Here is a 25425-nt window from a genome sequence, read left to right as displayed (position 1 = left end):
TAAATGTATGAAAAATAAATTAAATTAAATAAATAAGTGAAAATATTTTAAATCCACAAAAAAAGTAATAATTTAGTGCGAAAAATGGAGATTTTGAACATGAATACACAACAAACGAAGCCACAAGAGATGGTGAAACTAACAAATGGTCAATTTTATGACGGGAGTATGCGAACAGTGAAGCAACGAGCTCATAAATTTAATGCAATTGCAATTAGCAATATAGGCGCATCATCAAACAGCAATATCCCAATACCAAATAAATTGAATGGAAGCAATATAAACAGCATGACAAAAGTCAACAATACTAAGAACAGTGAAAATGTGAAGAAAAATATGACAATAAATAACAGCAGTGTGACTACTGCTGTTGATAAAAACAATAATAATAATGATGATAACCATAACATTAAAATTAATATTGTTAATAAATATACCACAAATAAGAATACGACTCATGTTGCCACAAAAAATATTAATACAGAACAGGAAAATGTCATTAATGGAAACCAAATCGAATTGGCAACAAAAAGTGACAATAATATCAATGGAATTAACAATAGTAGCAATACAAGTAAAGTGTTGCTTAACACAAATGACGTAAAAATTAAAATCAATCAATTAAATCAAACAAATGTTGCGTCAGTTCAACCATCCACTAAATCAAAAGCTCCACCGCCGCCTGTGGCGTCAACGAACTGGAATGCTACTGGTTGGATACGAATTTATTGTGGACCAGATCGATCGGAAATTTCCATTGAAGATCCGAACAGAATGGTCATGGTTTATGCCAATTCAACGACAAGTGAAGTTGTCAAGGACATGGGACTTCCGGCAGATTATACATTGTGGGTGCAAATTGGCGAAAAGTCGAGACGTTTAGATGATTTAGAGAAGCCGTTTCAAATACAGGAAGAGTTCCTTAAAAAGTTGGGATATTTTGATGAATCAAGAAGATCAAGACTAGGAATTGATCCTGATCTCAAGTTTCTGATTAGATTTCATATCGGTCCAGTGGATATTCCATTATGTAAAGGCGCGAAAAAATGCGGAAATATTGAGCTACTTAAAGGTCTCGTTTTCCCTCAATGGAGACGAAGAACAATTGCGATAATTGGAACAAAACTGATTGTCTATCCAGCCAATCAAAGTTTAATGCCGGAGATGTATGAGCTATCTGGTTCAGAAATATTTGAACATAGTCCCGTTTACAATCGATTGATTATAAAAATTGTGCCAAAAATTAGTGATAGTCTTAATAATACTATGGAAAATTTGAGTCGAAATAAGAGTGCTGAATGCTTAAATGCAGCAAGTACTAGCTCTAGTAGTCCAAACAGTAGTTTGAATGGTCATCATAACAGTAATTTAAGTGTTAGCTCCCAAAGTTCAGAAGTTGTGTTATTCCTCGGATTTGAAGAATCGTGGGAGCGTGATTTATGGTCTAATTGGTTGATGGAGGTAAGAATGAAAACATTTTTTCCGCTTCACCCTTTTCACCTTTCTTGTTGAGCATCTTGAGCAATTCATTTGCGTTTTAATAAAAAATTAAAATTGTTGCAATCCATCCGGTTGCAACGACACGAAGGTACAAAAAAAACAGAAGAAATCGAAATATCGCGAACGATTTTGCAAGTTTCAATTGTTTCAAATTGTCAGTAATTGCAATTACCTCAAAATAGAGCAAAACCTTTTAGTTAAAGTTCACGGGCACGAGAAATCTTTACCGTTTTTGATCTGATAAACAAGCATTGTTTGACATATTGTAAAAGATGAATGGAAGGGATCCTAAAGGAACAATCTTCATTGTAGGCAATCTTCCACTAATTAATGACGAAATTTTTGTTAAATGAATAGAAAAAGATTAAAAAAAGCGAAAGCGAAAATATGAAGCAAAATACATACAAACATATGCTTATGATGGACGTTAATAAGGCAAAGCACTACATGTGAGTTTTCACTTCATAATATTTCATAAGATCTCCCCTTTATTCATCACAATCGCGTATATATATCGTTGCTCATGTTATTTACATGTCCATAAAGTACTTCATTTCTTCTTCACTACGTTTTGCCTTCCAACTCTTCATTTTTTTTCGTGTTATTGTTTTAATCTGAGATCTTTATTTAATTCACTGCTTTGCTAAAGCCATCATGCGTGAAAGAAAATTTGAGAAGAGGGAATTCTTATGCATGATGATGATTTCACCTACATCTGCCTTATGTGCTTTACATAATACTATTTGCCAATGTTACCAAATATTTCTCTTCTTGCTATTTAATGAACACATACACAATATTTGTTCAACGGAAAAATTATTTTCTCGGGCATTGGAGTAATTAAAAAATTAACGTTAGGTTAACTTTTTTTTTCACTTAGTAAATCACGTTATAGACCTTTTTATTTTGGGGATTATAGTATTCTGTGTAATTTTCATGAAAATCATACAGCTTACTCAAATTAGAGCATATTTATTAAGGACAAAGAGTGTTTTCTATGTTAATGACTTTTGTGTTCTTAATGATGCAATATAAGATGCTATGTAGGTATACGATGAGTTCTGTATAATGTCATAGCATACCCGACGAGTGGCACAAACGCATACCGTCGATAAAGTATCTGAAGATAGTATTCTGGACAAAGCCAGACATTTTGTGAGGGAAGGTTTTGTATGGAATCCAAAAATATAGGAGGTTAGGTTTGATCATAAACTTAGTTATCCCTCTGGAATACCAATCGTCAAGATCATCAAAGAAATCATCAAGAATACTTAGAAATGACTAGAACAGCTGCTTAACTCATTTGACGGCATCATTTTCAATTGCAAAAGATCATCTATGATCCATTCCGTATAAAGCTATACATAACCTCACTCACATGAACTTCTCGTTGAACTCTTGATGCCTATGACTAATGCATCACAATATTGAGGATGTGCATATAAACACGTCTGAATATTTTAACTGTCAATTTAAAATTTAATTTTTTTCACACCTGACATAATGCCAGGCTAGAGATGGCCATAAAATTCCCATAAGTTCATGACCTTCATGCTATCATATAATACAAAACTCAAACTTTAAACCCCACGATGCATACATCATAAATTACTTAATTTTATTTTATGTATACATAGAGAAATTCGTTGATGACAGACAACAGTCATTAAAAATCACTTCTCATTTGACTTTATTAGAAGAGACGAAGTAATATATATTATTTTCAGAAGAAATGGTGTTATAAAATGACATATCAGTAAGCAACAGAGCATGTTAAAATTATACGATAGATTTGTTGTAGTCGCTGTCTTTCATTGAAACCAGGGTAGGAAGATGAAGAGAAGACAAAAATGAGAGAGCGAGCTTTTCAGTCGAAAAAGCTTATAGCTTATAGCTTAGAAAAACAACAATAAATCACATGCATAGTCTTCATGCTTAGACATTCACTCATACTGTCGAATGAGAAGAGAATGACAATTTTCCATTAACAGACACAAGATTTACGACTACTTACATAAGTTACTCCTCAATTCTTCTGTATTTGTATGATTCATTCAATATTTTTTATTTTTCTTATGCTCAGTACGTCTTGTTTAGTCTTGAAGATTTTGTCATTGTGATTAGATCGAAGATTGACGGTTGTGCATTTTAGAAAAGTTTTAAATGTTGCAAGCTGTACTGTATGCAATTAAGAGGAAAGTGTAAAGGCTCGAGTGAGCAATGAGAATCGTAAAATGGTTATGATTCATATTAATAATGACGCAATGAGTGTTCGTTCGCAAAGAAGTCGTGTTACATTTTTTGAGGACATTGAAATGGACTCACTCGAGCCAGAAGTGAATAGTGTTAATGGAAAATATGAGCTTAGTACGATTAAGGAATATGATAATGAATTTATTATCGCTAGTGTTGAAGCATTTAAAGAATTTGATGTGAGTTTGGATATGGATTAGCTTGTCTTAATTAATCTAGTCTAATTGTGATGTTCTTAGGCCTATAAAAGATATATGTTAACCTAGAAAAATTATTAAAAAATTTCTTAAAATTTCCACTCATAAAAGATATCGCGATGACAAGAAAAAAGACAAGATGAACAGAACACATACATGTGTTGTGATTAAAATAATGTCTCTCTATGCTCTAAAAGTTCAGAAAAATTACCTCGCATCTATATGTGCAGTTATTTGCTGTGTGCTGAATTGATAGTAAACATGATTTTTACTTTTACACTGTAGGCAACAACGGAGGTGTGCGAGCCGAAAAGAATGGATATCACAGGTTCCGGATTGCACATTATGCCGGAAGTGATATTACAGTCGAGTCATTTGGTCGAGGAATTGTTAGCGGATCATAATAAATTGCAAGAGTCCGCATTGAAGGCACTCACCGAGTTCAAGAAACTTCGCGTTGTTCGAGTCAGCTCAAATCACTTTAATAAATTCCCCGAGCAACTAATGGACATACAAAATTTAACTGTGCTGGATATATCGAAAAATGAAATTGATCGATTACCGGACAATATTTTTAAAATGGAAAAGTGAGTATGTAAATAATCTAAAGCACCAAGAATTACATAACATTCATAATATTGTATGTGAATTCAATTGAAAGTGTTGCAAGAATTAAAAATGCTGAATGAGAGATAGAATCAAACCGACAAAGCAACAATATTTACCTTTTTACACATCAATGATTTCAATGCGCTACTATAAATTCCCTCTTTTTTTCCTATACACAAAAATAACCAAACTAGAGACTCAATTGAAGAAGAAGCTATGAAGGTCTATTTATTATTATGTTTTGATGACTTCCAATTCCTATGCATGATTATTCAAAAAATTAACTACTCATTATGCTATATCAATTTAAGTATTTTTTGTGGTATATAAATTTAGTAATTCATTACAAGGTTGAAGCAATTTCATGCATTGAAAGTTTTACTTTTTTTGCATGCTATTTCTAATAAAACTTTATTAGTCTAACTCTAATTTGCTTAATGTATATGCAAATTTAATCTAATTATGTTTATCACAAATCATGTATCCGTGAAATGCATCTTAAAAGGTTTAATGCATTTTCCGAGAATGACAACAACTTCTGCCGATGAGAGAGTAAAAGTCGTTAAAAGCTCTACTTAAATTTTTCAAAATTGAGCTTTTCAGTTTGAATTTTCGTAACTGAAAAGTCTGAATGAATGAAAATGTTCTGTCATGCTTATTAGGTTTTGATTCTCGTCTTGTTATCTTCTTATTAAATTAGCAAACTCTATTTAGAAATTGCTAATTCCAGATAATTGTATAGCGACAGATGAGAATAACCTATAATCATGTGATTGATAAAGAAGACCTTCAAAAATCAAACAAGCGAGGATATTTTGCAATTATAAGATGGCAATACATTTGTCTGGTAATATGAATTAATATGATACTAAGCACATTTTGGATTGATTTGTCTAAGATTCTATAAGTGATTCTATAGACATGTATGTAGCTTTGGATTAGTGAATATGAACAAAACTGTTTGTGTTCTGAAGTTTTGTCTATTCAAAATTGTTCTTGAAGTCAAAGAAGTTAGGATTGTCTTGAATACCTCTAGAACAAGAGTTGGGTCGATTTCCGATCACATATTGGCAATGACTATTAAATGGTAATATGAAGGCTAGGAAATGACTGTTTAAAGTATTTTACACCACTTCCGAGTGGAAAAGGCTGCGATTAGTCGATTGTACGTCTAGTTGTAAACTAAAAATCTAGAAAAAGATCCACAAATGCCAGGTCGACTAGTTGCAGCCTGTTCCACCAGGTACTAATAATCAGCCAGGAGCATATTCAATGAAATGGGACAAGCGATCAAAATCACCCCATTTTTGGGAGAGAATATTCAATTTGCTGGGTTTTTCGCGAACAAATTCTAAAATTCAGTTCCAGTTCTATCCAATATTGTGACTTCACTTAGAATACTTTAATAATATTTCCCATAAACAATTCTAACAGCACTAAGCATACAAAAATCAAAAACCCATTAGCTCTTCATAAAAAAATCTTCAAATTTCACACACATCGGAAGCGATAATGAGTTCCAAATAAATTAATGTGATCCTTCAACTCTTGAAAATTGCTCTTGAAAAACTTTTGAAGTGAGAATTTTTGGGAGAGAAAAACACTGGAGCTCTTAATTTTTAAGTATATTGGAGTTTCTTACATTATACCGCGTATAATTTTCACGTTGTTTTCAGTTCATTGTTATAAGCCGGATTGTTCATACATAAAAATAAAGGCTTGTAGATTCTTTTTTTGTAAGAAAGAGAATAAAAAATTCTCAAAATTAAATAATTTATAAGTGTAAATTGTTGAATGTTAATAAGCTATAATGATGGGTTAAGTCGAAAGGTATCAGGAAGACGATTGAGGTATAATATTACGAAATAGACCTACTTAATAGAATCAGATGTTTGAAGGTTTTAGTATGATATAGTTTTGCATATGTAAAAAGCTAATAACATATCGTGAGTATCTCCAAAATCATCGGTCTGGAACCATCGCGCATATTTCTCTTCTCTCAGCAAAATTATTGTTTATTTCTAGCTTCAAAATACCTTTGCGCTTAAAATTTAATGACATTTCCATTATGCAATGGTTTTGAATTCATACTGACCATTCCAAAAAAATTAAATTACGTCTGAGATTCTATAAAAAAAATTGCTATTCATACGTTAGTCGTGCTTTGTGTGCTTCCTTTCCACATCAGCGACAATGACAAGTGAGAGATGAGTCACACATGACCTATCATTGTATTTTAATTCAGTCGTTTTATTTTTGTTTTGGTCAATAATCGTCTTCAAAGACCTTGATCATTAGACGTTGGCTAATTCTTATTTTTTGGAAAGGACTTTCAATTTCAAATTCAAGACTTTTTTTGCAGCACAGAAATTTTCTCACACTTTTGCGATCTTTCTTCTGTTAGTTTCTTCATGGTCGAATAGGATTTTGAATAAATTAATATTTTATAGCTATAGGTATATGAAGTAGATTTAGAAACTTAATTTATAAAACGGAAAGGGAAATGCAGCGCATTTTTTGTTGATTGGATGTGTAGATAAGGAAGAGTTTTTGATGATTTTGTTATGGAGATTCGAGGTTAAGATGTTGACTTTTGAAGATTGTATGATTTTTGGCTGTGAATCTTTAAGTTTCAATGTTTTTCGGACTAGTCCTAATCAAAGTTTGATGTCGATTTGGAATTTGTATGGATAAGTCGAGTCAACTTCGACTTCTAGTCCAAACAGCCAAAACGACTGCTTTTAGATACTGTATTGGAATTTCTGTATCATGAAATCATGCTCTTTGTCGATAATAACAAACTAAGAAGATCCACGATTCCATTCCTACCAAAATTGCAACAACAAGGACAAAATGAAGAAAACATTCCAATTTTCCCAGTCGTCAGCAACTCCAACAAATGTGAAAACTTCTTCATTATTATTGAAAGTGAAGCTTCTTCTTTCTCTCTCCTTGCCTATTCTTGCATTAAAAAATCCATTGAAAAATTTATGAATATTTTCACTTTCAATCAAGCTATTTTCTTCATATGGTGAATAGATTATGCTGTATGCATTATAATTCATGGAAAAACTTTTTTTTCTCATTTTATAGATTGGAAGAGTTGCGGATAGAGCATAATTTACTACAAAGTTTACCAAATACACTAAAATTATTGAGAAATTTGAAAAGTTTGCAAGTATCTAATAACAGAATCAATAAGCTCCCTGACTTTATGATCGCAATGAGATTCAATAATGGTGTGGTAAGTGACTGCTTGTTATTAATGCAAACAAAAATTTTGCTAATATTAAATTGACTTAGGATTACACAATGCAAAATCAATTGGACATGAAAAATGGATTGAAGAGTGAGGAAATGTCGAGGATTGACTACAGTAATCCTCCACTTAAGAAACTCAATTTGCGAGCCAATCATCTGAAAGGAAACATAATACTTGGAAATTTTACGGTAAATTTGATGATTCGAAACTTAGTCTTTAGATCTTATACTTATGTCTGTTCCTTTTTTACGTTTAGTACTTGACACAACTGGATATGAGTGAAAATTCAATAGAATATTTGGATCTCTCAGCTTTAGATAAACTAGAAAGTGTTCAGTGCTGTAGGAATAATATCAAGGAACTGACACTTAATGGACGAGTACTAAATTCACTTGTTGCATCCAATAACAGTAAGTTCTTCCTGAATTCCTCTATTATACTAGATTAATGAGATATAATTTACTTGTAGATCTATGCAGACTAATCGTCAAGCCGCTACCAAAAAGTATTAGACACATCGACGTAAGTTTCAATAATCTCACAGAAATACCCGAATGGCTGAATTGTTGTCATCAACTAAGGACACTGTACGCAAACAATAATAATATATCAACGTTGCCAGATAATCTTTTTCAAAATGAAAACGGCATGCTGCATACAATTCAATTGGCCTGCAATAGACTTGTTAAATTACCACCTATGACGAAGAAAGTATTACCGATGCAAGAGCTTTATATCAATGGAAATCAGATTGAAGATTTGCCAGAATTTTTCTTCGCTGCATGTGAGAATTTAATTCTCTTGAATGTGTCCAGTAATAAGTTACTTACACTGCCAATTATTAATGATGGCAACCGGAATCAGTTGGAGAGGCTTTATGCGACAAATAATAATCTTACTGATCGAGTCCTTGATACATTAATCAATTTAACGAGTTTAAGAATACTGCATTTGTCATATAATCGTTTAACAGCACTTCCTGAGAGTTGTATAGCTAACTGGGCGGAACTGGAAGAGTTGAACATTTCTGGCAATAAACTTCAACATTTACCTGATAATTTATCGAACTTAAGGAATTTACGAGTTCTTCGAATTCATTCTAATCAATTACAGTCCACACCAGCCTTATCTAAAATTACATCACTTCGTGTACTCGATTTGGCACACAATCAACTTGACAAAATAAATCTTATGGTGCTTGTATCTAAGAAGCTCCAATTTCTTGACCTTTCTTGCAATAAACAACTTCAAGTTGATGCTAAACAATTACAAAGCTGTAGATCTCAACGTCCAATGAGTTTAGTTGATGTATCTGGTAAAAATCGACCTTCACTTCCAACAGTACCAAACTCAAGTCAAGATAATCAAGAGATTGATCCGCCGTGGAAGGTTGGATTCTCTGAAACAAGTGGAAATGCTAACAAATTATATATTGCTCAATTAAGATTACCCGGTTTTTGTAATGCTGAAGGATTATTTGGCATTTTTGATGGTGAATTAAACAATACCTTACCGAATATGCTTGTTAAAGTCACACCAAAGATTTTACTTGAAGAGAGGACTGTAAAAGAGACATCAAATGACTACATGAAATACACTTTATTATCAGCACATCGTGAATTGAAACAGCAGGGTCAAAAAGTTGGCATCACGGCAACAATATGTCATATTTCGAGAACAAAAGTGACACCTGATGCAAATAATTATAATAATTACCAATCAAATGGTAGAAAATTTATTCTCCGGGTTGCTTCTGTTGGTGAGGGAAGTGCAATTTTAATTCGTCAAAATGGCATTTTGAAATTGACAACTGGAACTAGTAAAACGAAAATTGGCTGTAGTTATAATTTTCCAAATACCATTCCCGATCCAGAGTGTAAAGAGATTATTCTTGGTGACAACGACGAATATTTAGTTATTGCAAATAAGAAGCTTTGGGATGTTTTGACACCACATGACGTTGCCAATGAAATTCGAAAAGAGGATAATGTATTGCTTGCATCAAAACGACTTCAGGATGTGGCGCAGAGTTTTGGCGCCGAAGAAAACTTGAGTATTATTGTAGTAAAATTCAATAATCTTGGTACGGACATTGACTTCTTGATGAGAGAATTACGTCATACAATAAGAAAAAAGCCAAACTCAAGTGTAATTTCCGGCTTTTGTAAATGTGGATGTTGTTGTGAAGCAAGCAATTGTTGTCATTCAAATAATGGCCAATTTACACGTCATCCGTCAGCCAGAAGTGATCGCTCATCACCAAGTGGACAAAGTGATCAAGCATCAATTAGTGACAATCAATCACAGGTGACAAAATCAAAGGATGGTAATAACTCGACGATTGGAAGTGCTGCATCAAAATCAATCATTGGAACTGACAAGAAAAGTTTAAGGAATGGAATTGCACGAGCTGTACGTGCGAGAATTGAAGAAGAGCGAGAACAAGAATCTGATTCTGTGATGTCGGAAGAGCAATTTAAATGTTGGGAATATATGCTCGAACAAAATACACAGCTTCTATTTGACAAGGAATTGAATACAATTTCTAAAGCATTTACAAAACGTAATCAATCGAATTTAAATCGCAAGCATGTTAGATCATTGTCAACATCAACGCCAATTATTCATAATCAATTTGATCCTAAATCAAATTTCGCTCAGTTTTCATCGATTTTAAATCCGCCAAATCATTCAAACTCATCGCTCAATTTGAGTACCATTCATCAACCTGTTGATCTATCCACTCAAAATAACTTCTTATCGAAACATTTTGGCAGTGCTCGATCTTTTCAGCCACAAACACAGAACTTATTTAAGCCAATACGAATGACTCCAACTGGTGCACCAGCTAATCGACCGACATTTAGTGGTGGACTACATGCTGCATATTTTGGATCATTACAACGTTTAATGCCTTATAATTTAGAATATGATTTCGGAATGATACAGGAACGGCCAGGACTTGAAGAGGTTGAAGCAATTCCAGATGCTGAAAATAGAATGCAACAGTATTGGGGCGTTGCTACCACAGAACTATAAAGGAACAAAAAAAAACATTTAATTATTATTTTTTGATTTTTTAATGTGACGATTTTTTTGTTTCAATCATTTCATTTTTTTATGTTATTACAACTTATAGACTATAAGACTAGATACAGTTCTCGAAAAAAATATTACAATTAGATAAATACTGTGCATATACACACTCGTAAATGTTTTGCACAATGTTCAATCATCCTAGTTCAGGCTTGAACAGGTTTGAATATCTTTTCTTGTTTCTTTTACAATTACTTTAAGGTATTTAATGTTATTATTCCTTTATTAATTTTTCATCATGAAAATTATAGTTAGGAAACTTCTTTTTTCTGTATTATTAACAAGATCAAAATAAATTCTTATCAATTGTTTTTATCATAATTTGAATTTTGGTATTTCTTTATCAATTTATTTACTTCTTTTTTCTCTTTGATCACCAGCTTAAGAACGAAATGGAAATAAAATATAAGATTTCTCTCACAGCAAAAAATTCATTTAATGAGCGATAATACTGAATGGAAACTCTCTTCTTCCTTTACTTATATGCATCAGTGGTGGACAGCCAGATTTGCAAAAGAGATGCACCTATCATAGACAAAAACCGTACAATTTCTTAATAATTTGTATTGTTTTGTAAGAAATTGTACGGTTTTAGATTTTCTGTTTTCTTATAAAACCATACAAATTATCATGAAATTGTACGGTTTTTGTCAGTGACAGATGTCTGTTTTGCAACTCTGTGGACAACCTTCTATTTTCAACAGCACATTTTGATGTTATACCTCGACCGAAACCGTACACGGCATATGGTTCAAGACTATTCCTGTGCTGCGGCACATAGGTTACCCACCACTGATTAATATCCTTCATTTGAAACATTTAATAAATTTTTATTATCCTTCCTATTATTTCAAGAATGAGTCATAAAGCATTTTGTGTGTTTCTGGACTGAAAAACTGAATGTACTTCACATATGCATCGTCTATCATAGAATCTCCCTTATTTTTGTTTTATTCGAGACTTTTGTTTTTTTGTTTTCGTGGCAGCAACGAAAAATTAAAGTAAATGAATATTAATTATTCGTGTATGCTCTCTTATGTCTGTGTGTATACGTGCGTGCTCTCTACATTAAAGTATTTTTTGGTCAAATATAATGGATAACAAAAAATGAGAGTTAGAGTACAAAATAACCATTCATAACGATTGTTTGACTTTAAAGGTGTGCCACCAATATAATGTATCGTTTTCATTTATGTATAGATATAGGTTTTTAGCTCTAATCTATCTAACCTAGATATCAGTAATGTGATGAAGATTGATTATTTGTTGGGTTGTTCGTGAGTGTTGATGCGCTCGCATTTTCGCCAAAAATTGATTCTGGCGATGGAGATGCTGGAAAGTCGGGATAACCGTGAGCGGGACTAGAATCATTACTTAAATCGCTTACTGTGCTCCCCTGCAGATGTAACATCGAACTCACTGGGTTATCTAAATGGAATCAAAGTAATTATCATAAATGTTTTTTGTTCCTTTATGGCTTTAATCAACCACTTACCGAGCGGTGTATAAACAATGTTGTCAGGATATGAGTAGTGATGATTTTGACTCATTGGGTTTGGTGAATGACTAGATAAATACGGTGGTGGACTAGCACTGCTGTGTATATATGAGTTGCGACCACTATGTGGCGATGCTCCATCATCTAATCCCATATTTATGGTACTATAGCTATCGTTACTTAAATCTATGGATATAAATAATTAATTAGATCCAGTTTGGTCAGATAATCATTCAAGTTCTTACCATGATGACTAAAACTATCCAAATCAACCTTTAATTCGTCCTTATCGAGAAGTTTACCAGGCGACGAGCCTCCTTTCATAGATCTAAAGTATTGACTCCATCTGGTCCTGCCAGCGTCCTTCTTCAGTCGTTTCTCTTTAGCTCGTCTGAATTTATTAAAAAATATTTTTATTATCCATAAAATACTGCATGTTAAAGCTGTTGGCTTACCTATTTTGGAACCAAACTTGCACGACTCTCATGTCGAGTCCCGTGTCTTGAGATAATTGTTCCCTAACGTGTCTGGCCGGTTTCGGACTACTATTGTAAGCACTTTTGAGTGTCTCTAACTGCTTAGCGGTAATTGTTGTTCGTGGACGTTTGTTTGATCCTTCGCCGTCTAAAGATCCATCAGATAAATACATTCCTACATGATATATGTTGATACAGGTTATAAATAAGTGTAAGTCAATTAAAGGAATTTATATTTTATTACCTTTGGCCTTCGCCGCTTCATAATCCGGCTTACAAACGAGCTTATGATCTTCCATTAAATAGAATTCATCGCCAGTATTTAATTGTCGTGAGCAAAGTGCACACGCAAAACATTGTAGATGATAAACATTGTCTTGTGCACGTCTAACAACTTGGGTGGGTGGAATTCCTAAATCACATGATGCGCATTTTGTACCGTAACGCCTGTTTGACCAGTAAAATCGGAATAGAAACGAAAATTGAAACCACAATGACTCTTCAATATTTCCATAAATTAATTTAGATGAGGGTGGAGGAGATTCGCAAGTTTATTATTATTTTGGGGATGTTAATACTTAGAACTTAAATTATCACTTACTTGAAAAAATCATCCTTGCAAAATAATTGACCATTTCTAATAAAACATTTTTCATTTAATTGTGTATGGCAATCACAACATTGTAGACACTTTGCATGCCATGTTCGATCGGATACTTTAAGTATAAATCGATCTAATATAAATTCATGACAGCCTCCGCACTTAGGAATTGATGCTGCAAAACGATAAAGAAGAAAAAAAAGGTTAGAAATAAAAATTTTATTGCAGGTGAAAAAAATATTTTTTTTATTTTATTGTTCAATTGATGCCGTCGGTGTGCGGGAACTAGCGAATAAATATTGGATGTCAGGCAATAATAGAGCTATTTTGGGGCATAAATTTTTCATTATAAATTCACTACGAATGACTGGTTCATTGAATTTTGTATCATATGAGTACCGGCATGAAGTAGGAAGGGGAATCAAGTTCATTTGTGCCAGATCTGGCTAATCTTGAGCCAGAATATGCCAGAAAATTAGAAATTTTTAGATTCTTAGACTTAGACTTAGATTAAGACTAGCTTCAACATTTCTTAAGAATTATGTCATAGATTGTGGCAGACCTGGCTATTTTTGAGCCAGAACAAGCCAGAAAAATAGAAACCGCTAGATTCTTAGACTAAAACCCTGAGATAGTCTTACTTTATCACTTCATAACATTTATGCCATATTGAACCATAAAATGCACCTCATCAATCCACATCCAATAACTTTTTACACCTTTAATTCACAAAAACATTAATATGTAATCACAGCTTACCCAATAAAAACTTGGGAAAATCATTTAAATTGATTGGTGGTACGCGGTAATCAGGACTCGAACTTTTACGCAATATATCACAATTATTATTGTTGGTCATTAAGGTGAGCATGTCCATTATATGAAAAATTATTATATCCTTTCACAAGAACTTCATTTAAGGATTCATAAAGCGTTTCTTATATTTTTTATTATTATGTGTTGTTTATGCAAAAGCCATAAACTTTTATTCAGTGTTTATGCTTTTTATTATGAATATTTTTCCGATACTTTATCTCATATTGAGATATTTTTAATACACATTCATCATTTTGTCCCATGACACTTTTGACAATATTCAACATTTCAAGTAGTTTATGCTAATTTTTCAATTCCATACATCCATCACTATATGATTTTTTTTTTCGTCTCATAAATTATTGATTTTGTGACACTCAAAATGCTTTCACATTAATAAACTTCCACAAAATTTTATATCATAAAGTGCCTCACACCACAATCCTAAAAAAAAGGATCCATGATACACGACGTAAATCACAGTTTATGAATATTTAAATCTTTTTTTGTTGTTGTTGCTGCCTCGTTCCTCCTTTCGTTAACCTTGCCACTATAATATTCGAAAATATCCTCTTTAAATATTGTTCCTATATACTGTACATAAATTTTTATATTTATTTCAGTAGATCACTGACGGCGACGAGGCCTATTCAATCTCCATCAAAAAATATAAAGTTTTAATGGTATGAGATGGAGGAATAGATGGATGATGAAGTGTATAAAAAGCACTTTATAAAGGAACAGAAGAAACACAAAAAAAAATTTATTTTATTTTATGACAGTCGCACATCCACGTTGATCAATTTCCAGCAATCAACTGGATAAACTTGGATATTTGACATAATAATAATGTTGAATAAGAACATTTATTTCCACAAGTGAGCAAAAACCATTTGAGTAAACACATTGGTACACAAATACAGGATTGGTGGATGGTTTGACTATAAAAGGGTGTGTTCTTGCTCTATTCTTACATGAGTGTCTACCAATACATGCTTATTATTTTCTCTCCAGAGCTACGATCGTAGAGCATGTGACTGTAGTGCTGTGTATTGCGATAAGATTTTTTCGTGTTCCTACATCCCTGATTCTCACTTTTAGCACATAAAGTTTTTTTAGTACACGAGAGTAGAATCAACACAATCAAACATGTCAAAGAATATTCATTCATCGTTCCCCTCCATATTTGTTGACATATATTTTGCGCATGTACGATAACAAATAGAGAACAGAAGTCTAGTTGTACTGAACATTTTCAACTTTTTTTTATTAAAGAAGGAATGAAAATTATGAATTTATTTAAACGCATGTATATAGAATACACAAAAGTATAGACTGTCTATTTATTTTGAAATGTATATAGAAGGTTTTCAACATGAGCTACATATCTTTTCAGCCTTTTTATTATTTGAATATTTTTTTGCTATCTTTTTTGCCTCGCATTTTATTTTTTCCTTTAAATCATTTCCTTCCTTTTTATTTTTGTGGAAAAACAAGAGAATGAGGAAATTCTGTGTAAATATGGTACACATTTAATGTGACATGATAAATTTACATCTATGCTCCATTGTTTCTTCTTGCTTGTGACTTTCATCTTTATATCTTGTTCAGCATAATTTTTGTGGGGATGTGACTTTGGGGTGGTGTTGGTTTGTCGGTTTGGGAATCTTGGGAATATTGGCTTGCTCCAAGTCGGAGCATGGTTCCAGTAAGTAAGTAAGTAAGAACTATTGGATTTTTGCTGAAAATAGGTTAGAGACAAAGCTAGAGGTTGTTGACTCCAAAATATCAAGTAACTTTTAATTTGATTCTTTTTTAAAACCACTTTCTTGTCATTTTTGATACTTTGCTTGCTATATATTATCGATTATTGTGTATCTATCATTTTATCGATAATATATTGTATCTATCATCATAGCAAGCAAAACAACAAAGCTTACAACATGGTTAGAAAAAATAATTAATTAACCTAAAAACAGGAAAGTCCGGAAGTGTAAAATTTGTAAGAAGAATTGTTAAAATCCAGCCATTTTCTTGTAGTTAATGGCCTATTATCCTCACAAAATCCTTCAAAATTCATTCCAAATTTGTGCAAGGATTTAGAATCAATTGATCATCAAAACTGATCAAAATACGATCGATTAGTTCCGTGCCCTTAAACAAGTTGTCAAATTTTAGTTAAAGTTCACGAAGCTGTACAACTTATTGCGCATAATGATCAAAGGAACCGCCAAAACCCTAACAATTTATAAGCCCCAATTGCTAATAGTCTAAATTAGAGAACAAAACCCATAATTAATTATACCTTAAAGCCAGAATCCTGAAAACTATGTACATCCGATAAAAGCGTTCAAGTCATCAAGCCACTCAGCATAGAAACATCTCCATTCATTTTTATTCCATTTTTTTTCGGAAGGGGGGCTTCATAGTGGATTTTTATATTGTGTAAAGCATTTTATGTAGATAAAAATGAGAGACAGAGAAACGCAAAAATATGTAATGATATAACAATATAAAAATATCTACATAGAAGCAGCATCAGCAGCAGCAAAAATAAGAGAGTTGTAAAGAGAAAAGAACATTATTCATTCGTATGGATATAGATATGTATATGGAGAAGTCGTATGTGATATAATTTGTATATTACTCACATAACATTTTTTTATATTATGCTGCTTTAATGGCTTTCATTTTTACATATGGGACTTTAAACATTTTTCACCGACATTTTCTTCATAAATTTTCCTCTCTTTTTTTTCTTTTTCTTAGCCTTTTTATTCTTTTTTATAGCTCATGCTTATGAAGGAGAAAAGAAAAATTCTTTCTTTTAGCATTTAACGACTGACATTATTCAGTATGTGATGAATTAAAGTGCGATAGAACAAAGCGTGGATATTTTTCAAAATGTCAAGTAGAAAATTATCTGATTATGTTGAGGATGAGGCGCAGTTTTGCAATGAAAAATGAGTAATGACCTTCATTCAGAGCTAGAAGTCGACTCAAGCTTTACATGGAGTCGAGTCGACTTTTTAATACGAAATTCAAGTCGACTTCAAGCACTGCTTTCATCTAATCTAATAGTGGACAAACTGTGTGCTGGGGCACACCGGTGTGGCATCAAAATTCTTTGGTGTGCCGCAAATGATTTTCAACAACAGAAGTTTGCCATGGTACGAGAAATGCTGTCCGCTACTGATCTATTCAATCAAAACCACAGAAAAAAGGCAATAATTTTGAATATGTTTGTCATTATTCTGAACTAAGTAAGATATTAGGCTTATTAATTATTGTCAATTGGCTAGGGGTGACTCTTAAAATATACTACTTCATCCACGATCATGAAGATGCAAATCATCGAAATGACAAGCGAAAAAACTAAGTAAAACAAAAGATGTGACCTAAATCGTCTCATTATTGCCATTCTTAACAACCCAAAATCTATCAAATTACCTACTAAATAATCTTGAGGACGACGATGCACCCAGAATGAAACGGTATCACTTCCCCAACACAACTTGCCACTTATTGCAATTGATTGTCACTTTCATATGTCACTAGCTTGTCTAAAGTCAGCTGTAACGTTCTATTGACATCATATTGCTTTATCAAACTTTAAAATCCATACAAAAATTGATCATACCTTTCAGGACCTCAAGTAGTACCTCAAAAAAATTCAATAAATTCAAAAATCATTAAACACAATAGAGGAAATGACAAATTTACAAATTTCATGTTGCTTTTGTTGACTTAATAGACAGCATGAAATAATTTTTTCAAAGATTACTTCTATTTTTGTGAGGGTAAATTTATACCTAAACACACTTCAAATGACTTTAATTATGAAAAATAAATTTTTATACCATAAATATTAAGAGAGAGAGAAATTATTAAATGGAACTAGTGGTTGTTGGAACCGAACAATAGAATGAACTTGAATTGCTTCTCTCAGTGAGCATTAAATAACAACAAAAATTTTATAATGAATAGTAAAAAGTGGTTCAAGTGCTTTGGCGACAACAGATGGCATGACATTGTTAGAATTGACATGAATAGGATGAATAAACAAATAAATCTGCACCTTTGTCACTAGTTTGTACGTATTTAGTTTTATTGTTTTTGGTAGAGTTAATGCATTATTGATGAATTAAAGGAAAATTTTCCACAGAATCTTCAATCGGATAGAATTTGTTTACATAAATGAGGAATCCACAATAACAAGTCTTGTTTACGAATTGTTAGTACAAACATTGAGGGTAGCTGCAAGGGGTTGAAATGAGGATGACTCAATATCATGAGTGGCTTCATTATTTTTTCAAGTATATGCACATATTTACTTTAAAATTATTCCTTGTTTATGCTTGATGGGATTCATTGTATGCATTATTTTGATGTCATTTGGTGAAGATCAAATAATGCCAAAAATCATGGCAATAAGAGAGATCAGTATCAACCTACATAGATGTTCCAATTTTAAACATTAAACAGATCATTTATCCCGGTCACTGTTGATAAATGTAACAAATGGTCCCGCATCATTGAACATTTTATATTGCAAAAAAAAGCACTTGTCCACTGGGTCTCATTAAACTAATGCTCTCGCTCTTGATATATACATAGACACAGTGGAAAATATCGTAAATCGCCCTTCAATTCATATCCATTAAAATGAATGTGCATTAAATTGATGACAATTCTACTTTGTTGCTATTTATCGATTTTAATGTTAGCTATTTATCGTCACTGATGCTTAAGCACTCCCAATTGTTAGTAATACCCGCTTAAGCATTAAAGCTATTCACAAAGTATTTTTTTTGTTGCTGTTGGACTATTTAAATGCCATTGTGATTCATCAGTTTATAATATTGTCATGAAAAATATTCAAAGCACATGAACGGGTTTTTACTCCTTTTTATTGCTTCTGAGTGGTTTTATAGTTATCATGATTTGATTGTATTCTGTCATTTGTTAAAGATGTGCTGTTCCACTTGTCAATATTTTTCAATTTTTTCTGCTTTATCTTAAGTTGATCTTGTTGGATAGCTTAAAATATTCATCAAATTTGCTTGAATATGAATCGAATGAGATTGTTTGTGGATGCGTGCCATAGTTGTCAGACCTCAATGCATCCTTGACCGGCTTATGATCCAGCAATGTACCAATGTGGCTGGACCCGTATGACAATGGAATGATCCATGATTATAACCTGGATACCAATGACATGACTCAAGTGGCTGCTATGGGACTTATGTGCTGATCGAAATCGAGTGTTGCTAGTCAGGAAGATGTAAATTCATGGCTAAATATGTCTTCTTATGCAAAGTAATTGAGAGCACAGTCTTAAATAACTAAGAAACTGTTAAGATAGTAAAAATCCATCAATCTCCATTCTTAACGAGCACATCTTCTAGTTCCTGCATTCAAATTATGTTAGTTTTTGAAATTACTGTGAAGCATTACAAGGGAGTCACTCTCAAATTTCAGACTTTGACTTTTTGAACCTTCCATCTAGTTGATCACTCGTGTTTAGCAATAAAAATTTATCATCACATCCCTTATGATGTTATTCATCCTTTCATTCTCCTCACACTCTTTACTATTTTTTTTTCGTACAACAATGACATTTAAAACCATTCTTCCTACTCGTACTCTTATTTGCTTTAGTTTTTTGTGTTTGTTACAAGGACTTAAATTCAATTTATTATGCATGGGGTGACGATTATTACATAAAATGCCTGGGGTTAGGGATGCATAAATGTTATACATTTATTGATACAATCTATTAAGGAAGTCTATTAAGATAATTTTCTATGGTGAATTTCTGAATAGTTTTTCTAAGGAACGAGTTAATCTGTTAATTGAATGTGTGAAAAAAGGCCCTCGTTCCACCAAATTCAAGTCTATGCCACTTGCCACATACATTTTCTTTTAATACAAATGAATAAGGAATATATGGATATAAATTATCAACTACATAAACTACTAAATTGAATAATCTAACATTATTTTCACATGAGCATGAACACAGAGAGAAGAACTTCACTTCAGGCACTTCCTTGACCAATTTATCTTTATTATTCTGAGATTTTTATATCCTTCTGCAATATCTACTGTTTCTGGCACTTACTATGGCTTAAATTGCATGAATTTTTGATGGTAATTTTTTCTCATGTTTCTTCCTTGTTCCTGAGCATTCAACTATTTTTTTTTTAGTATTTTTTATAAATTTTGCACTATATTTTGTAGATGTTTTTATGTTCTGCTCCACTTCCTGCCTCAGCATGAGTTATAAATTTCAGTAAATGTCAAGAAACATTTTCGTTAAGCAATTCCAAAATAAGCACCCAAAAAATGACATATTTTCCTCATAAAATATTCAAAATCAATCTTAATGAATTTATTAGATGGATAATTTTGAGGGTTCTGATCATAAATTTATTCATGACAAGCATAAAAAACTTAACACCTAAAAATATTTTTTTTTTTCAGTCGTCGCAAAGATTTACGACACTAATGGATGTAATTGAGCGAAAAATACAATTATGCTTCGCTTATGGATTGCAAGGATTTATCCAATGACATTAAACAGTCAATTGACGATAGCAATAAGCAACATATGGCATGAAAATTTTATCATTCTTTGCTATTTCGATTATACGATTATGTGCTAATGTTGTTGAAGTTTACGGATCGCTTGGATTGAATTAGCAGTTTCGAGGAGTGTCAATTTTGACTTGATGTAAATTTTGAATGATCCTTTGTAAGGATAGTTTGCAGTTTTTGAGGTTAAGGAGGGAGAATTCGCAAATTTGATTATTTCCAGCAAGATCCAGTTCGAAGGAACTTGAAGATGCCAATCTCTATCAAAATTCGTCACAATTAAAGCCATAATCGTCATCTCTTGATAACATGCCAAAATCCTCACACAGTACCTAGCAACAGATCCTTTGATATATACTTTTCAGTTACACCTAATCTCTCAGCATCATAATTTTAAGCATAGGGGATTAAAGGGAATGAACATTTACAAAAGACAAGTTTTTCACTTTACGTAAAAGCCAACTTTATCCTCTCATTTATTCACCCTCCATTTGACAGATCTATAGCTATATATAGGAATAGACAAAAAAAAAGAAGAAAAGAGAGATTTTCGCATGAGATTGAGACGAAAATTATTTTATTACATTTTCCATTTTCGTAAACATTTAGGAGATTTCTTTTCTTTTTATTTTATCACTTTTGGGTAATTTTTAAGTCTACAGTGGATGATAATATACATAAAAGTAAAGTGAGTGGTAGGGTGGAACAACAAAGGAGAGATTATCGGTTGACAAATGGAAAATTAGTGCGAAAATTGTTTCTAGTTATTTTCTGGTAAGTAAGGTTCAATTATTTTTGACTGCTTTTTATGGTTTGTAATGTGAGTCCTCAGCCTCTACCCATCAGTAGGTTGAGGAATTCATCAATATTGAGGTTCGTCAAATAAGGTTTATTCGAATAGACGAAAGAGGAGTAAAAATTGTGTAATCACAATGCATTGTGGCACAAATGTGACCTAAATTATGAGTGACTTCAACGTCATACTGTCCCAAGTAGCAGAATATAGTTGCTAGGATGCTGCTACATCGCCACTGTATCGAATAGAGTGAATGACAACAAAGCTGATTTCGATTCATTTTCATGACGAAAACGAAAGTGCTGTTCAGATTTACAGCTGTTTACGGCTACAGGTAGCTTTTATTTAGATCTAATCCATCTCAATCTTTACATCAAGTCCAATTCAGCATAGAGACAATAATTTGCTGCTGTAAGCTCCATTGTCTTGACCTGAAGCTAGACAAAATTAATCGTCGATTTCTGAGAATTGAACCCAATAAAGCTGGATCTTTAATGAAATTTACAGATTACATAGGACTTGACCACGTATCACCGAGTCAATCCAGCCTTCAAATTCAACTTTATCTGTTGGCATTTTCATAAAAATAAATTAAAGAATCAACTTTAATAATTTTTATAGCATTTTAATTGAAACTTTACAATTTTCCCTTTTATGACATTTCCCACTGTCACGCTCACCCATCAAGCATATCTCATGTTACATTTGTCATCGATAATCATGATGATGATAAAAAATATATCGTTTGATTGTTTAATTTTTTATACCAAAATCCCACAAATATCAATTACAAATATTTTTTTCCACTAGTTAAACACACACAACAGATCTCATTCCCATCCTAAATACAAACAGCAACCCATGCTTATGAATATAATCCTAAATAATAACATTAAATTATAGTTTTCCTTCCATACACTCTTATGTATGTCGGGGAAATAAAAATTCCATCCCCTTTAACATTTTTATTTTTCACCATGCGCTCATCAACAATGCCTCATGAGAGAATAAGACCAGAACCAACAACAGAGGATGAAATTTATTATCTCGTAATAAACTTTTTCTTTTTATTGTGAAATTTTTTTTATATTCTTTTGTCTTGTAATGTTGCCTTTGCCTTTGTCTTTTGTTTATGGAAAATAATGTGGAATTTTTGTAGTTTTACATATGGAAAAATTTTGTATTTTGTAGTTCTGGCTTAAAGGCAAGGATTTTTTGGGGTCATTTAGTTATGATGTCTATTAATTTGTGGGGTATTTCTTTAATAAGTCTGACTTGACCATCTGACTGATTTATGGTTGACAAAAATCACGTGGGCGTCCCAAGAACTCAAGGAAGTTAGCTGTCGATCAGGACAGTGTTGCACTTGAAATCGGGAATTGGCAAGCGATAGCAAGCTATAGAGCTGGTTTTAGGCGTCATCCATGTGAGACCATAAACCAGAATTGATCCAAGCGGCGTAGAAATGGTTGAAAGTCCGTCTTCAAAGCAGTGTCACAATGACGTGAGCCTAGATCCGAAGAAATTCGACTGCAGATCGGAGTTAAATCAACCTAGGCATGAATTTTTGACCATGCTACGATGATGTCTATAACGTACGCTTTCCGGATTAGTAAATTTCAGTAGCTTAGCCATATCCAAACCCATTCTACATCAAAGAACAAGACGTCATTTACGTACAACTCCCCCTCATTCATCTCTATGTTTATTTATTTCTGTTGGTTTTTCAACAACATTTAATTAAGTAGACAAAAATAAACTTTCGAGTTTTGAAGTTTATTGTTTAGAATCCATATGAAGTCTATAGTTGAAATTAAGGGGATATTTTAGAGAAGCAACAATTTTTGTTCCAATTTTTTTTATCGGTCGACTTTAATTTTCCTAAAACAAAATTTCTATTAAATTTTAATCATATGTCAATAATTTAACACAAATAAACAGTCAAGTAATATGATTGGATAGAAAAAAAAAGTTTCATCCATTATGTACAAATGTATGTTGTTCTACCTCCTTTCACTTTCAATTCATTTTACCTTTTTTTCATTTCATTAAAAAGCTTCATAATAAAAAGGAAAAATAAGCAAGCTATTTCTCCTATGTGCTCCTTTTTCACCTTTTTTTGTGTGCTGGAAAAATGCGACAAAAGGGATGTTTGTTGTGGAGTCGAGTCAAGGGATGGGAAGTTGGATTTTGATTTGGGTTGCAACCAGCTGTTAAAGATTCGAGTCATTTTTGAAGGATTTATGCTTGATTTTTGACTTATGTTGCTTGAATCAATTCATAAAGAGTAAAGACGCAAACCTTAAAGTGTCAAGGATGCAGAAAGACATTGATTTATCCTTTACTGACATATTTCAATCCTAATTTCCAAAAAAAACACAATTCCTAATCCAGAGCAAATTGCAAGTTGCAACCCAAAAGCCACCAAAACCTTAAATATCTCCAAGTGTCCATCCCTTGAATCCCCAAAAACAACATACATAACGAAGAAAAATCAACATGAAAATTGAATTCTCAAATGGAAGAAACGTTACATGAAGGACATCCATAGAATATGGAATGAAAGCATATATACAGCATGTTGTGTACACCAATTCATATATAGAAAGAAGATTGTTGAATCAGAAAATGACTTTTCTATGGAAGCGGATATAATTTTGAGATGAATACAAAAATATCTTGAAACGAAAATATGAGCCAAAATGAAATTCAGGAGAAATAGATTGTAGATGTACGGAATAGGTCAAATGTAGAAAGAATATTGAATTTGTGTATTTTTATATCATATACATTTAACCAGGATAGGATCTAAAGAGAAATTTTGAGTTCCATGACAGTTTGTAAGAGTAGAATATTGAGTATACATGTTTAATGCTTACGTATTACACACTGATGGAATACTAAAGAGGATATTGATTAAAATGAACTTAGTTAGCTCAAACTTCTCCCTTTTGTTGATCCATTAACTTGAGTATCCAATAGAAATGAAAACTTCTTTAGTTTATAAGTTAAAAATAGTAATAAAGTCATATAAAATTCAATCAATAAACTTTATCTCAATTAAGAGGAAAATTTCCAAATGAGACGTGAAGTCTGAGAAAGAAAATAAGAATCTAAAGAAGCATTGCTGCTCCCTGCAGTTAATGCAGAATTATGAGTGGAAAGTTTGTCATATACTATAGAGACTACCCTTGAGATTGTATAAACGATAAAAATATATTTTTTTTATGAATATTTAGTGGTCAACCTTGATTTAATGGATGGTGAGTTGATGGGGATTTGGGGTATTATGTATTGCTTGCTGTCTGCAGACTTTTGGTTTAAAGTTGACTCAAATTGCTTGAGAATTTCAATAATTTGATACTAATGTTTCTAGTCTTTAAGGTTTAAAGTTAAAGTTCGTGTCTGAGAAGCTAAAAGACATCCCTAAACTGATTCTAGATTGCTAGGTATCCCGTCCGAAATAAGGTTAAGTCTGTCATTAATTTGGAAGCCTAATGACACGGTATGGACTCCTCCTTCTACTGTTTATGGGTTGGAGTAACTCAAAAGCCCAATGTGTTCACTGGGATACTGCTACGATGTCTTGATGCATAGCTGCCCTGACGGCACCATAACGGTTTATTTTGATCCATTTTTATAGTGAAACATACAATTCGTCGCATTGCATAACCTTAAACTCAAACACTACCTTAAAAAATACAAATCAAAATCACCCCTTAAA

The 25425-nt window shown here is 32.5% G+C and overlaps 2 protein-coding genes across 4 annotated transcripts in view; one reads left to right on the top strand and one right to left on the bottom strand.

Annotated features, from left to right (window-relative positions):
- The first annotated feature begins 25 nt into the window (after window positions 1–25).
- Phlpp (PH domain leucine-rich repeat protein phosphatase) lies at window positions 26–11238 on the top strand. 2 transcript variants are annotated; one of them, XM_070653114.1, is made up of 6 exons: window positions 26–1461; window positions 4236–4537; window positions 7653–7803; window positions 7863–8009; window positions 8078–8231; window positions 8291–11238. In XM_070653114.1, exons 1-6 carry the CDS (start codon window positions 85–87, stop codon window positions 10858–10860), a joined length of 4701 nt encoding a protein of 1566 aa, XP_070509215.1. In that variant the 5' UTR covers window positions 26–84; the 3' UTR covers window positions 10861–11238. The 2 variants fall into 2 exon arrangements, with proteins under 2 accessions (XP_070509215.1, XP_070509216.1); XM_070653115.1 differs by lacking the exon at window positions 26–1461 and adding an exon at window positions 3736–3932.
- Lim3 (Lim3 homeobox protein) overlaps window positions 10888–25425 on the bottom strand; it is a 30128-nt gene continuing 15590 nt past the window's right edge. The window contains exons 1-7 of one of the 2 annotated variants that reach the window (XM_070653117.1): window positions 14252–15107; window positions 13493–13667; window positions 13136–13338; window positions 12871–13066; window positions 12661–12806; window positions 12413–12601; window positions 10888–12345 (exon numbers count right to left, since the gene is read on the bottom strand). In XM_070653117.1, coding sequence (XP_070509218.1) covers window positions 12155–12345; window positions 12413–12601; window positions 12661–12806; window positions 12871–13066; window positions 13136–13338; window positions 13493–13667; window positions 14252–14369 — 1218 coding nt within the window. In that variant the 5' untranslated portion in view covers window positions 14370–15107 and the 3' untranslated portion in view covers window positions 10888–12154. Of the gene's footprint in view, window positions 12346–12412; window positions 12602–12660; window positions 12807–12870; window positions 13067–13135; window positions 13339–13492; window positions 13668–14251; window positions 15108–25425 lie in introns of those variants that run through there. The other variant, XM_070653116.1, reaches the window with a different exon arrangement.

This window comes from Chironomus tepperi, unplaced genomic scaffold, assembly GCF_022539635.2.
Source record: "Chironomus tepperi strain 1889 unplaced genomic scaffold, CSIRO-AGI_Ctep_v1 contig_67, whole genome shotgun sequence".
Lineage (NCBI taxonomy): Eukaryota > Metazoa > Arthropoda > Insecta > Diptera > Chironomidae > Chironomus > Chironomus tepperi.
Note: the sequence above shows the minus strand (reverse complement) of the source record. Positions and strands in the feature narration are given on the sequence as shown.